This window comes from Penicillium alfredii (genome assembly GCF_028826965.1).
Source record: "Penicillium alfredii strain IBT 34128 chromosome Unknown utg000007l_segment0_segment0, whole genome shotgun sequence".
Taxonomy (NCBI): Eukaryota; Fungi; Ascomycota; class Eurotiomycetes; order Eurotiales; family Aspergillaceae; genus Penicillium; species Penicillium alfredii.
The window spans coordinates 1,427,991-1,442,357 of NW_026622704.1; the positions used below are offsets into that span (position 1 = coordinate 1,427,991).

Sequence of the window (14,367 nt, forward strand, 5' to 3'; positions counted from 1 at the left end):
CACATGGATATTCTCGGGCGTGGGTTTAGTTTGTTTCATTGGCGATCTTTGGGCGCTTTGTCAATTGATGCTAATCCCTGCCTGATTCTGTGCTTGTCAGCGACAATATACAATTGCAATAGATCCTACATCTGTACCCTTCTTTTTTGTTTTAGATCACTAATCTGGGAGTGCCAGATTGAATAGGACGTTACGATGTACTATGTACAGTAATTACAGCAGGAATCTGGGGAGGTTGTCCAGGTTCCTGGGTCGTCTCATGATTATCTTCCGGCCCCCTAGGGGCCATTTACAAGACGCACCGCGAGTGAGATTATACGCAAGTGGACCCGACCCGACTTCCGAATAAGGCGCACATCTTCGTACTGGTGGCTGTAGATCACCGCCCGAGATACATAGATGATGCGCCCGTCCAATTACATGTACGCATAAATATACATCACACCTGAATTTTACACTGAAATTACTCTAGGCGGGACACTGATATACTGTACATTGTAATAGCCCCAGGGCCACTTCTCGACTAATCTCCCCCCCCCTCAAGACTTCAACTGTCGGCGGTTCTGAAGAATTTCAGAAGAATTTTACTTGATGGAAGTCCCCCTTGCCCTTGGATACCCTCGCGAAGATCTTTTACTTATCTTCATTTGGGTATTCTCAAGCCCTGGCGTAACATAAGCTTTCAACCGTCTGACCGAGGCATTCATTGTACACACGTAGCGCCCGGAACATACAAATTGGGGCCAACATTAAGGTACTGACTGTATGAGCAGTACCATACGAGGTTCCCATTCTCTGGACTTGAAAAGTTTATTTAGATATTATTGTTTGAGGACTACCCCCGGAAAAAAAATGAAAGACATCACCCCTCCCCCCCCCCCTCCCTCTGACCATGCGAGGTCTCATGCTTCGATCACTCTTGGTGGTAGCATTGGCTCTGAGCCTCCTCATAAGCGGGGGCCTGAGTTACAATGATATCCCCGATCGCGACCCCAGATCCCTCAAGGCCTCGCAGCTTTTTGACATGATCCCGGCCGGGAAACGTGGATCATGCGCGAACAGGCCCGTTGATAACACTCTCCAGGACGCCGCTCAAATAGCCGACAAAGGCCTCAGCGTTCTGGAGCAACTTGTTCACGATGCTATGACAAACAACAAGAATAACCAAGGCGTGAGATGGGCAAATATGGGGTACACAATGTTCGGCGGGAAATATAAGCTCGAAAACATCCCCGGGGATAAGAAAAGAAGAAAGAAGGTGCGGGTCACGGACGGATATTCTAGGGTGACTAAAGCCATGTGTGAGCGAGAGAGACATTTCTTTTTTAAGGTTCCTTTTTATTATGGGACGGTACACAAAGAATTGTCTCTGATGATAACTTTTCTCTCTTGCAGACAATTTCCAAGCGGTCCAGTTCAAATTGAAAAACGACCGGGTCCAAGGCAAATTGATGTGTGGCGACGAGGACTTGAAATTGGTGCACAAACTCGGCGACCTTGGCTTGGAGCCAAAAGACAAGCTGATTTCGGTGGCGAAAAAGGATCCAAGTAACATCAAAGGATATTTTCTATCCCGGTATTGGTCTCCGAAGGACTCGAAGGGGGCCTATATTCTTGACAAGGCCTTCCTTGTCTATATCGAAGACGATCAGTATGAGAAGTGGAAATATGGGTACTGCCATAGAGGGAGGGCTGTGATGAATCGGCCATCCAACTTGATGGTTCTATGCGATCGTGTTTGGCGATCTCCGACGCTTCGAGACACGATCAGGAGCCAATCTAGCCTTATAGGCAAGCCTATCAAAGATGACGATGGCAAGTATCTCCTCGATCAACAACAGACAGCGGGACTCGATATGCTCCACGAGACATTCCACTGGATTAGTTGGGATAGTAAGTCCGTTTCCTCGTCAAGATATTCCAAGCTAACCCTCTTCTAGTTACGGATATAAAAACGAGCAGGGGCACGGCGTATGGGTTTTCTCGATGTTTCCAACTGGCCAAAGAGGATCTTCAGCAAGAAAATCCATGCGATTTAGACCAATCGCTTCGGAATGCAGATAGTCATACGCTTTTTGGGAACGGAGTTACCTTAAATGAGGTGGACTGGTATCCTGATGGGCCGAAGGAACAGGGCTGATGAAGATAGAATCGGACTGGAGAGAAGAATCTTTGAAAACCGACTCTCGATTCTTAGTCCCTTCTCGTAGGATAGCGCTTTAGTTAATAACTTCGTACCCTATGCATGCCCCTAGGGAGCATCTACACCGGAAGATGTGGAGCGATTCAAGGGCACGTTTATTTAGATTATTTATTAAACCACGAAGGATCGGCTACCTAACCTGAACCCCAATTAGGATTAAAAAATAGAAACTTTATTAGAGGGCAGACGCTTGGAGGATTGATAGGCGTGGGGTGTCCGCTACGGATTTTTCCTGAGAATATGAATAACCCTAAGTTATACAAAATTCTACCGAATGCCCCTGGGGTTGGCAAGATCTCTGTGGTAAAAAGTCATTGGAACAGAGTCAGTCTGTATCTATTTATTAAGTCATTTATTTGTTTATTTCCAGAGAATAGTCTCGAGTCATTCTTATGTACATTACCCGACCCAGAAGTCATCAACGAGACTATCCTAATTACCAAACACGCACGAGTCAGAGACACGAGCACCACGCGAGTAATGCTACCATCCTCAAAATCGCTCCAAATACTGGATAGCGGCCGCTATGGCTTGGAATCCCCATTTCTCCTTTCCCCGCGACTTTTATTATCTCCCCCCACCGGGAAAGCCAGCACAAGCCATCTGCCCTAACAGTCCTGCTCTGGGTATACCCACAGCCGTGTACGTGTGTACATAGAAGCCAGAGGTGAACAACAGTTCAGTCGGCACGCATTACTCTCTCGATGAGGATCCTCACGGCCCTCCTTGCGGTCACGGCGGCACTGATCCCTCTGCGTGAGGGAGTGCTAGCAAGAAAGCCATGGAACCAGCTCCAGGCGGCTGATATCGTGCAATGGCCCGGCGACTGCAAACCGTCTGAATGTGTCGATTACGAGATGGATGAGATGATTCAAGAAACAGCCTTGCTAGCGGATGCAGCCAGTAAGGTCATCGACATCTTTCTTGGTAAGAAGAGCAACAAAGTCGTTCCCAAAAGCAGTGCCAACAAGCGCTTCTTGGAGGCCTCAAAGGCCATGTGGAACGATGACTTTGCGGATGCCCCAGACGACCCTAAATCGTGGGCTGTGGAGCAGAGCAAGCGCTTTATTTTGTCTGCAGTACAAGGTGTGTTGCAATTAACTCAGACCTTTCCCTCCCTTTGGAAACTGGAACAAATAGTCCCGTGTTTTCACTAAGAAGGCTTTGTTTTCTCTAGAGAGCTATGACGCAGTTAACAGACTGGTATACGGGGAAGAAGGAAGATCGAAGGCGAAGATGCTCTGCGGCGACGACGACGTCCAATTTGTGACGAGGATGGGCCAGATTGGAGGAACGCCTGAAAACGAATTTATCTGGAAGGCCAAGAGAGAAAATCGCATGCAAAGACCCTCTCTCTCTCTCTCTCTCTCTCTCTACTAGTGGGGGTTAGAACTGACAATGGGCTTCTTTCTCTGAATAGCGCGAACCACACAAGGATGGTACATCTCCAACTGGTACTCCCCGAAGCGGAAGGACCCGAAGTACCCGAACGACCGGACGAAGGATAAGCGCATCGAAAGCCGAGTCGTCCGTCTTCTCACAAACGAGAAGATCTGCCAGGGAACAACACTCGGCGAGACATTTTACTATGAGAGGGTCATCGGGATCTGCAACCGGGTGTTTTCATTTGAAAAACTCACCCGGTTAATCAGGTATCAAGAGAGACTGGCTGTGGGGATGGACCTGAGCCGGACGCAGAAGACACGCGGTGGATATTTTCTGCATGAGGCCCTGCATTTTCTTGATCACGAGAGTAAGTCTGCTTTTCTTTGTCCCTCGCCCTATGACTTGGAGAGAAAAAGAAAAGAAAAGAAAAGAAGCTCTAATCCACGAGTCCTGTAGTGCAAGACAAGGAGATTGATATAGGCCATGGCAAGGAGCGGGCCTATGGTTGGGAACTCTGTACGGCTCTTGCGAGGAAAGACGACCGCGCGAAGGATGCTCGGTATAACCCCGACAACTATCACTGGTTTGCCATGGCCGTGGCCCTTCACCGGGTGAAATGGTATCCGGATGGAAAGAAGGTATTGTGAAACGAGAAAATTAGTCGTGAATTGTATATATGGGAATGCATGAGGAATGAGAGTGGTTATATTCTTGTGAATCTAGATTCTACAATATCTTGTGGTACCTTACTACATCCTACTACACCCATCTATTATAGATCAAGGGACCAACTACATTTTCATCCATCGATGCATCCACCCCCACCATGCATAGAATTGTCAACCCACGAACCAATCATACTGTCCTGAATTGTAGAATCGTTGACACTCCAAACACTTCATGAAGAATCCACCCCAATCTCAACGCGGCAACGATCGGTTCCTGGCCCATCGGGTCCATCGGCAGAAACCGGGAGCGGCACGGGAACGCCGTCGGGAAGGGTCGTTTGCCCAATTGCTTACGAGGAATTCTTCTTTTCTTTTGTTCTTCTTTTTTTCAATGTACTTTCTTTTTCTGTTCAATTCATCGCTCTCTGCTCTATCTATCCATATAACATACCAATTTACCTACAGGCATAGAATGCATTTCTGTCTTGCTGGATGTCAATCCCGAGTCCTACCCGAGCACATGCGCCTCGGTCTCGGGACGGCATTTTCGCAGTCCCCCCGCATTCAATGGTTCTCGTCTTCTCTTTTTTGCTTCTCATCTTTCTTGTCTTTTTCTCCTTCTCTTCTTTTCATTTCAGTGCAATCTTGGAATTGACGTGAATGGCGCATTCCAATGCAAACTAATCACCATAGCCCACAGCCCAAATCTATGCCCAAATGGCTGGACCATTCGTGGATATCTCTGATCGCGCTCTACTAACATCCACTTACAGCATCTCACAGAAACACAATACATCAAGATCTATTCGCTACCTGTCTAAACCATTCTAACTAACTTCCGAACTGGACCTCAAAGCGTTCAATTCGTTTCATTTACATGAGCAATGCATTAACCTTCTCCCAAGAGACGACAGAACGAGCTTGGCTGGGGAAAAATCGTGTAATCAAAAAGAGTATGTATCCCATCCACACACCGGCAATAAATAAAAAACAGCAAAAAAAAGATCGGGCCCATAGATCAGGCAAGGCTCACACCATGTGGCAGATTTTTCTTTTTAGATTTACTCGGCCAGACCAAGGTTCTCCTCGGCGGGCACCACACGAACAGTGTTGGTGTGGCCCATACCGCCGCGCCAGCCCTGGACGCAGACGATGGGGTCGCCCTTGTTGATAATGCCGAGCTTCAGACCGTGGTTGATACCCCACTTGAGACGGCGGTCGACATCCTCCTGCCAGATCTTGATGTTGAAGTCGGGCTTGTTCTCGGGGAAATAGAACGGCCACACGCCGCGGTACAGGTGCGAATACTGCAAGATTGGAGTCAGCATGGAACGAGGCCTCTGCAACGAATCGCGCTACACTTACCCGGGAAGCAGTCGCGTTACGAGTGACCATGAGGATGGGGCAGACGGGGCGGTACTTCGACAGAAGGCGGGCGGTTTTACCACTACGGCCTGGTCAGCATCATCCATGATCGAGAAACAACCGCAGAACATACCTGGTGGTCAGGACAACAATGGCACCGGCGTTCAGCTCCAGGCTGGCGCTCACGGCGGCCATGGCAATCGATTCGGAGGTCTCGGTGGGGCGGGGCGCCAGGTTGCGCAGCTCATCAAAGACGTTGAAGTGGGGGATGGCGACCTCGGCCAGCAGGCAGGTCTCGTGCATCATGCGGACGGCCTCGCAGGGGTAGTTACCCTTGGCGGTCTCGCCCGACAGCATGACACAGTCGGCACCGTCGAGGACGGCGTTGGCAACGTCCGACACCTCGGCGCGAGTTGGACGCGGGTTATACGTCATGGACTCGAGCATCTGAGTGGCACAGATGACCGGCTTGCCCTTGATGTTACACTTGGCGATCATCATCTTCTGGGCGATGAACACCTTGGGCGCAGGGATCTCGATACCCAGATCACCACGGGCGACCATGACACCGTCGGTCTCCTCGAGGATCTCGTCAAAGTTGTTGACACCCTGCTGGTTCTCAATCTTGGCGATGATCTGAATCTCCTTGCCCTCCTCGCCGAGGACTTCGCGGATGTGGCGGATGTCGCTGCCACGGCGGATAAACGACGCAAACACCATGTCGACCTTGTTCTTAACACCGAACCTGAGGTCGCTCTGGTCCTTCTCCGACAGGGCGGGAAGGTCTACGTCGGTGCCCGGCAGGTTGACACCCTTGCGAGACGAGATGTTGCCATTGTTCAAGCACTTGACCCGCAGGCTCTTGTCGTCAACCACCTCGAGCACCTCGAACGACAGGATACCATCGTCTACATAAATGAGCTTGCCAGGGGCAATCACCTTGGTGATGTTCTTGTAGTCAAGGTACCTGTGTGACGCTGGTCAGTCCAAGCCACAAAACCTGCCTACGAAGCAATCGCTCTCGGGCCGCGAGAGAGCTTGCTTACATGTTCTTGTCATCACTGGCGGTGGCATATGCCTCGTCGGTCGTGATGTTGAGCTCCGCGCCCTCTTTGATGGGGATGTCCTGGTCACCGGGGGTGTTACCCGTGCGGATTTCGGGGCCCTTGGTGTCAAGGGCAATCGCCAGAGGGCGGCCAGTCTGGGCCTTGGCGGCCTCACGGGCGTTATCGATCACGGATTGGTGGTACTGCGGCCAAGTCAATAAAGATCCTCATGGCAGTCTGGTGCGGAGATACGAACCTCATACGAGCCGTGGGAGAAGTTCATGCGGACAACGTTAAGACCAGCTGTGACACTGTCAGTTTACCCTTTTCCAACAACCACCGAGTCCACAAAAACACCGGGTACCATACCAGTGCGGAGAGCGTTGATCTTCTCGACGGCGTTCGTCTTGGGACCTGGAAACCGATTGCCCGTCAGTAACAAAATCTTTTTTTCCCTGCGTTCGAAACCATCTGAAGCCGACATCGAGGGGCGACCTCAAGAGCTAGCAGAGAGGTTCTGAAGATGCGACATACCAATGGTACCAATGATGGAGGTGCGACGGAAGTTCTTCGCAGGCACCATCTCGGTGTTAAGCTTGGAGTGCCACTCCAGCTTCATGCGGTTGCTCAGGTGGTCAAGAGAGTTGCTGGCCGCCATTTTGATCTGCTGAACGAGTAGTTCGTGAAAGAGAGCAAAAAATAGCGAGGAATCTGGTCAATTGATCCAGGGAAGAGTGGGATGGAGAAAAAGCCGGTTTGGAGGGGAAGTGAAGATGGAAGGATGAGGGGCGGGTGGGAAAAAAGGTTGGATCATCCCCAGTGTCCTCTTGGACTTGGGCATAAAATGGACCCTCCTTGGCATCTGCACCAATTTTGGGGATTTTACAAGTAGGATTGTTGGTATAAATTGCTAGTTACCTTTATTTTCTATCTTATTTCTTTGATTGATCTCTTTATTTCTGATTCTCTCACCAATCCAGTACTGTGGTTAACTGCAAGTCGGCAGAGGCGGCATGGTTGACTCAGGCAGAAAAAAAATTATATGCAAGGCCCGAATCGGCTGACCGCAAAAAGCGGAGAAGCCCCGTGCTGACTTACGCGCAGTACATTGGAGTCTTTTTTATCGCGTTAATGTGACAAATACCGCCACCCAATTGATCGAGGGGTAACGGGTCTTATCGATAGCCCCCAGGGGTTTGGGTCACATGATCTTGGCTCTATCTTTGATACCCAGCCACCCACAGCCACCGTCTTTAATCACCAGCCACTGCGACGTCATGTGAGATTGACCACGTGATGTGATGCTACCCCGTCACCTGCTTTATCCCAGTACATCCAAAAGCCAGCGGTTCAGTCCTGAGCTTCTGAACTCTCGTTCAATCCTCTCCAGCAACCCCATACTCTGTATCCAAATCTACCGACCTTCATCCGGTAGCTATTTGAAAGAGATCTGCCCCCGTTCATCATGGTACGATGCTCTCTACCGTCAAGCGTGGAGCGATGACTGACCTCGGCATCGTCACTGGGAATCAGTTCGGCCGCCTTACCCACTACGCATTTGATGCGGTTCTCTGTGAGCTCTTCTGGTGTTAATGATCTAGACACGAAATCAAGACTGACGGCCGATTCTCTCCACAGTCTCCGCCTTTTTGGCAGGTGTCAAGCGATCCACAGGCCTCACGTAAATGCACACCTTCCCTCTCCTCCGCCCCGGCTCTTCTCTGGGCCATCACCCTTATTCTTGATTCCCCGAAGAAACTTGGAGCAGTTATCTGGCAAGAACCCACAAGCTAACTCTGTGACCCCCCACGCACCCCCCATGCGACGGGTCGCGTGCGTGCGGGGCCCTCCACAGCCCCAGCGTCAACTCAGATAAGATTTCCAATAACAAGGAGGTCAAGCGATGGATCGATAACTACCTCGGCGTCGGCGAGTGGGTGATGGACCAGTCAGTAGCCGTCATGGGCTCGTCCAGCTGGTTCGAGCGGAGACGGTGAACCAAGAACGTCGTCATTGCAAACAATCAAGTGATGTCGCTTCGTCCGACCTTCTTCCCTCTTTCTTATTGATTTTCTCGGCGTGATCTTCGGCCGTGGGGTGCGTCGGTGAGCTTGTGGATTTTGTGTGTCGGGCTGGCAGTCAGTTTGTACAGAACCAAGTGCATGCGGTGTTTGATGCCTCCCGTCAGAGAAACACGCGAGTCTCCGTGCGTATTTCATGGCTGGATTGACGAGTGACGACCGCCTCTTTTCTTCCGACCTATGCTTCGAGGTTACGGCGTCATGGCCTCCTCCTTTCCATGCGATACCTTTTTGTCCGTTCATGTGTGCTATATCTCCATACACAAATTCACCCTTGTATGTTTTGGGTCACTTCGATGTGTCCATAGGACACAAAATAGTGCCTTTTTTGACTGCCTTGCCTTTTGGGATGTAAGCTGTCGGCAATTTGGTTGCTTCGGGTTGAAACTATTCAGTGGCAGTCACTGCACGACATCGGGCTCGTAGACAAGTCGGGTTTGGCGGATGCGATAACCCCAGGACGGGTCGGTTGCTCTCGAAGTCATGGTAGTCATCAGGCGATCTTCCTAAAGTTTCTAAAGAACGTCCTGCTCTTATCTGGTCGTCGGACTCTGCGCGGAGAGGTACGGTACTAGTAGTCAGGGCAGTTTAGGGAATGATTCCATCACGACTATGTGCGAGTCATGCAGAAAGGGGGGTATGTAGAGAACAAGTAACAGCAAGCACAGGGACAACAGGAATGCAAGAAAGCGCCGGTCAGGTCTGGAGCAGAGAGTCAATATCCACACGCCGGAAATAGGAAATGTGGCCCATCTCCTCCCAGTAATGGGCAACGTAATCTGGAGAGATCAAAATGAGTTGGGAACTGATGAACGTATCTAGGGCAATGGGTCTGAATCAGCAGTTGTGTCTCGAGAATAGGAGATGGATAGACCCACGGTCGCGGAATCCCAAGCCAGCGACATGTCCCAAGCAACGTACGATCGGGGAGCCTCGATAGGGCTCCTCGTCCGACACGCGGATGAGCCCATTCGGCCCAATGTCGTCGGCAATAAATGATAATTCACCACGAGGAACGTTAGGATCGCCCGTAAGCTTCACCGCTGCTAATCCGATTCGCCGCATGTGGCTATCCTTCGTATTGGTGTATTCGTTTTCGTCTTCATCTTGTGAACCGGGAGATGGATTTCTTGAAGCAGAGGGTAGAGGAAGATCTCGCTGGCAGAACAGCAAGAATTCACAACCGTGTGCCGAATAGTCCCCAATCCAAATGCCCTGGTAGGGCTTGTCTTTGGTGGGAGTGTACAGACTCGGATCAAGGGTAGCATAGGTTAGCTGCGCTTCATTGGGGTTTGGTGAGAGGGCAAGTCGAAAACTGGCCCATCGCCGAACGCGAAAGGTTAATTCAGACAGTTGAGACGAATCCCTAGGTGGTTGCACATTTGGGGTTCCTGTATCCCTGCATACACGATGGTCGCTGATGACAGTTGGTGGTGGCCAGAGTTGATCGTCGCTCAGGGCACGCCCTTGGGGAGACTCGGGGGAACAAAGAGAGAGTGAGTTGAAGACATGCTGAGACTCCGAAGCCATGGGCATCCGCCTTTCAACCCACAGAGGCTGGCAGGATGCTGTCGGAGAAGATGGATTTGGGTCCTTCAGCATAAGAACAGGGTCATCCAACCACAAGCGGACTGTGGGGTTGAACGACTGAATAATGACATCCGGGTTGGATTCCCAGACATGAAATTGGCGAGCCCCTCGCTCAGCGATGATCCGATACCCTTCGATCACACCCCGACGGTTGTCATACCGGGCTAGGATCAGTCTGCCCGTGTGCTCGACGTCTGCAAACCAGATCTTGTACTGTGGAATGAACCAACAAGGCTGGTGGGCAAAGTAGAGCCGGCGGAAGGAGCTGAAAGGTCCTGGATCATTTATGCGAAATGGAAGATGTGAATTCACAAGCTCAGCCCACAAGAGATCGTTGGTACCGTGTGCGGCAAGGATACGACATGTCGCAAAGACGGAGGTGAGGTCTCGAGCGGAAAGGTGGGAAAGGATGTAATGGAGGATTTCGGGAGGCAGTTGATCAAACAGTGAGGATGGTCTCTGATGGGTGGATGGCTGCTCATGGAGAATCTCATCAACCCTTTGCTGTTGTTCAAGGAGGCGGCGGTCGCTCGGGTGCTGCGACAGGTTAGCCCCATGGGGTTCCCACAACTCCATCTCCTCCACAAAAAATGGCACTTAATGGTATTCGGTCAGTCCTACCTCGTGAAAAGATGCCACGCTAGCCATGCTGTCCAGGTATCCTCAAATAGTTTCAAGAGCGAGATATTTCCAATCAAGGAACCCAACCCTCCTTCAGTAACGCCGATGACATCACCAGGAGCTGGGGAGGAGACGCATGGCTGGGCAGTGGATGCTGCAGTGGGGGGGATATGGGCGGATCACGTCAAGTGAACTTCTCAGCTGGGTGCGCAGCCCATCAGTGCAGGCGTTAATGCTGGCAAAGGAACTGGATTGGAGAGAGCGCGAGCTTAGGTCTGTGGAGTGGGTGGGTCAATGATAAGATAAGTCTGGATGGCCTCTTGGCACGCCTTATCACAATGTTGGGGTTTTGCCAGAAAATCAATGAAGCTGTAGATGAGCAGGAAGGGGGAAGGATCTTGAGCAGGACAGGCTTCTTATATTTCCTGAGATGTCTCGTCCATCCTAGGTAGCCGTGTTTTCTTTGCCAATGATGTCTTTGATGTCTCCATCAAAACAGTCTGCTGTGAGACTCTCGGAAGTGCTGGCATGCGGAGTACATCATAGCAGAATCAAGCTGGTTTGGGGCAAGCTGCATCACTCAAGAACAAAATCAGGACACTGTAGGGAAGGTCCTTCCATGGATAGCCAATATACATAAACATGCCTGAGGCTGCATTATCACATGAGCTCTAACCAAAAGAGGAAGCTTGTTTACACCAACCCAAATAGGCAAGTACGAGGAGGGGTCCAGGCACGCGTCGAAGGCGCCTGTTGCCTGCGAGGACCCACATGGGGCTGTTTGTTTACTTGTCCTGTGATGTATACAGCTGGCTTTATAACCGGACTCTGTTTTTGTCCTACATTATCTCTTATGTGAACCTTCTATACAATCTGGTTTTTGCCCACATAGAGTCCTTAGTGGCTTTGTTGCCCTTGTTACATCTGCATTTCCAAAGTCGGCTGCTTTCCTCTGTTTTTAAGATGGACACCAGACAGCCAGGAAAGAAACGAAAAATCAGCACTGGCTCAGACTCGAGGAGCCAGTCTCCGGTGTCTCACCGAACTCGACAAGGCCTGGCTCCGGTATTGGAGCAATCCCTTGACCCCAAAGCAGCTTCATATACGCCGAGGAAGCCGAGAAAGAAAGTGCGCTTTTCCGATCCGGGCCCTCGGCTGCATGATGTCGATGTTGGCTCGACTGGTCTAACCCCTGCGATGCATCGCACCTCCTTTAACGAAGCAAGTCTGGGGTCATCAAGATCTGGGGACCGCACGCCCACCCGTCGAGGACGGCGGAGATCAGCTCCAATCCCGCGGTATCTTCGTTGCTCATTCGACCCAGTGTCTCCTTATGACGAAACATGCACAGAACGAGTGATGCAGTTCACTCCATTGCGCCAGATCTTGGACACTCGCACCCAGCGAAGGATCCGGCGGACTGGTCTGAGTGATGAAATCAACCATATTGAGCGACAAAAGCGGGAAACGGCCAACTTTGATCGGTCCTTGCAAACTCTTATTCAAGAGCGGGATACTTTGAAGCATGAGTTGAATACGTTGAGGCAAAATCACACAGCCCTGGAAGACCAAAGCTCGGCCGCCGAGGCGTTTTGGCTATCGCCCCAGGTCCGTCTTCAGGAGTTGGAGGCTGAGATGAGCCGACTTCGCGACGAAATTTCTGTGTGTTCCAATCATAGTCTTGATGACCGGATCTCGTCTGCCAATGGCGATGGAGACACTTTCACGCTCAACGACAGCGCCGTTCTTGTGTCCAACTCCCCGGATCTTCGTGGTACCATTGATTCTGGCCCGCCAATATCGGATAGCCTTGCACTGTTTGGTCGAGACGCAAATGCCCATGATTCAACTGAGCCTACTGCTTGGGACAAGACGGGAGAATCTGACATCCATGCTCTCAGTCTCGATCTAGAGGCTGCTAGAAAAGAAAAGAAGGACCTTTTCCATGCTTGTCGATCTCGCATCTCTGGTCTCAATGATCCTACCCTGAGTGGCATCCTCCGTCAGCCCTCCCCACCGCCAGACTTCTTCGACAGTGTTCTTGATATCTTGACCATGGCTCTGTCCCGCGCTTCCGATGCCACCAGTGCCCTTGAAGGAATCAATCAAGAATGTTCCACCTTGGGGTTTGCGGGCACTGATGCAGACGATGCGATTACCGATATTCGAAGCCACTTCCGCTCAGCACGCCTCGAGCTTGAGCGTGCTCTCCCTGGCGAAACAGCAGGCATTGGCCTCGAAGATGGGAAAGCCACTCTGAGCGAGCTTGTGAGGCGTGTCGCATCGCTCACGAAGGATCTGGGAACTGAGCGCAAACATCATCACGGCTCGCTTGGTCGTGAAAAGGCTTTGCGAGGACAATTTGACACTTTACTACATCGATACGAATCGGCGGCAAATAAAATCGGCGGTCTCGAGGAATCAATCACGTCCTCGGCAAGCGATATGCTCCATACCCGCATGCGAATGCACGACCTCGAACGCGAAGGCCAAGAACAGGCCATTGGGATTGACAGATTAAACGCGGCCCTGAAGAAGTATCGTGACGATGTAAAGGGTCTTGAAGAGCTGGTCAGCACCTTGGAACGGGAGAACCTAGTGGCTAAAGACGAGTCTGCGCAGCAAATCTCCGACCTTAAGCTCAAATTGGCTGATGAACGACGCCGGCGCTCGGCCGTTGAGGCCTCTGCTTCCGGAAACGACTCGCGCATCCGAGAACTAGAGGAGACCCTCGAACAAAACCGGATTCGGGTCTGTGACCTGACGGCCCAAGTCGAGTCTCTGGAGAAGGAGCACCAGAGGGCAGTCGAGCGCCTGGACCAAAAGGCACACGAGCAGCTGCAACATCATGAAGAGGAGGCTGGTACCCTCAACGTCCGCATCTCGAATCTCACCACAACCCTCGAAGAGACCAGGTTCGAGGCCCGCCGTCTCCGCCAGGTCACTGCCGGCCTCGAGGAGCAGCTCCAGCTGGAAATCGAAGCTCGGAATGATCTCCTAGACAAATGGGCTGCGGATCAAGCCTGCTCCTTTGCCTATATGAAGGATGTAGTCCGTTCTGAGCGCCGAAGATCCAAAGTGCGCGCCGCGAACTGGGAACTGAAATCGGACGATATCATGTCGGATGGCACCACGCCCACCGGTAGTGAGCCCATCACTCCGGTCAGTATGACGAGATTCGTTGATGTCGAGGTGGGGAGGGGGAAAAATCGACGTCGCATGGATAGCGGAATCGGAATTCTTTCGGAGGAAGAGCTCCTGGAGCGCGAGGATATCTCGGAGCTGCGTCGGGGACTTGATTCAGACATTGATCTGCCTACGTCAGATTTGATGTGATTTGAGTTGGTCGATGTATTAAGACCTGTGACATTCTTTTCGGTTTCATTTGTTTAAGTCGATGTTGGGTT

The 14,367-nt window shown here is 51.2% G+C and overlaps 5 protein-coding genes across 5 annotated transcripts; 3 read left to right on the plus strand and 2 right to left on the minus strand.

Annotated features, from left to right (window-relative positions):
* Positions 1-892: 892 nt before the first annotated feature.
* Positions 893-2,140, plus strand: NUU61_005201 (uncharacterized protein; the record flags this gene model as incomplete). Its single annotated transcript, XM_056655783.1, has 3 exons — positions 893-1,301; positions 1,396-1,893; positions 1,941-2,140. 3 exons carry the CDS (start codon positions 893-895, stop codon positions 2,138-2,140), a joined length of 1,107 nt encoding a protein of 368 aa, XP_056511396.1.
* A 767-nt stretch (positions 2,141-2,907) lies between these two features.
* Positions 2,908-4,236, plus strand: NUU61_005202 (uncharacterized protein; the record flags this gene model as incomplete). The annotated part of the gene is made up of 3 exons (XM_056655784.1): positions 2,908-3,289; positions 3,624-3,956; positions 4,052-4,236. The coding sequence occupies 3 exons, from the start codon at positions 2,908-2,910 to the stop codon at positions 4,234-4,236; spliced, it is 900 nt and encodes a 299-aa protein (XP_056511397.1).
* A 1,082-nt stretch (positions 4,237-5,318) lies between these two features.
* NUU61_005203 (pyruvate kinase CDC19) lies at positions 5,319-7,326 on the minus strand (the record flags this gene model as incomplete). Its single annotated transcript, XM_056655785.1, has 7 exons — positions 5,319-5,564; positions 5,623-5,704; positions 5,756-6,589; positions 6,669-6,871; positions 6,925-6,971; positions 7,038-7,082; positions 7,203-7,326. 7 exons carry the CDS (start codon positions 7,324-7,326, stop codon positions 5,319-5,321), a joined length of 1,581 nt encoding a protein of 526 aa, XP_056511398.1.
* A 2,119-nt stretch (positions 7,327-9,445) lies between these two features.
* Positions 9,446-10,987, minus strand: NUU61_005204 (uncharacterized protein; the record flags this gene model as incomplete). The annotated part of the gene is made up of 3 exons (XM_056655786.1): positions 9,446-9,567; positions 9,628-10,876; positions 10,961-10,987. The coding sequence occupies 3 exons, from the start codon at positions 10,985-10,987 to the stop codon at positions 9,446-9,448; spliced, it is 1,398 nt and encodes a 465-aa protein (XP_056511399.1).
* Positions 10,988-11,923: 936 nt separating this feature from the next.
* On the plus strand, positions 11,924-14,296 carry NUU61_005205 (uncharacterized protein; the record flags this gene model as incomplete). Its single annotated transcript, XM_056655787.1, has 1 exon — positions 11,924-14,296. The coding sequence occupies one exon, from the start codon at positions 11,924-11,926 to the stop codon at positions 14,294-14,296; it is 2,373 nt and encodes a 790-aa protein (XP_056511400.1).
* Positions 14,297-14,367: the final 71 nt, after the last annotated feature.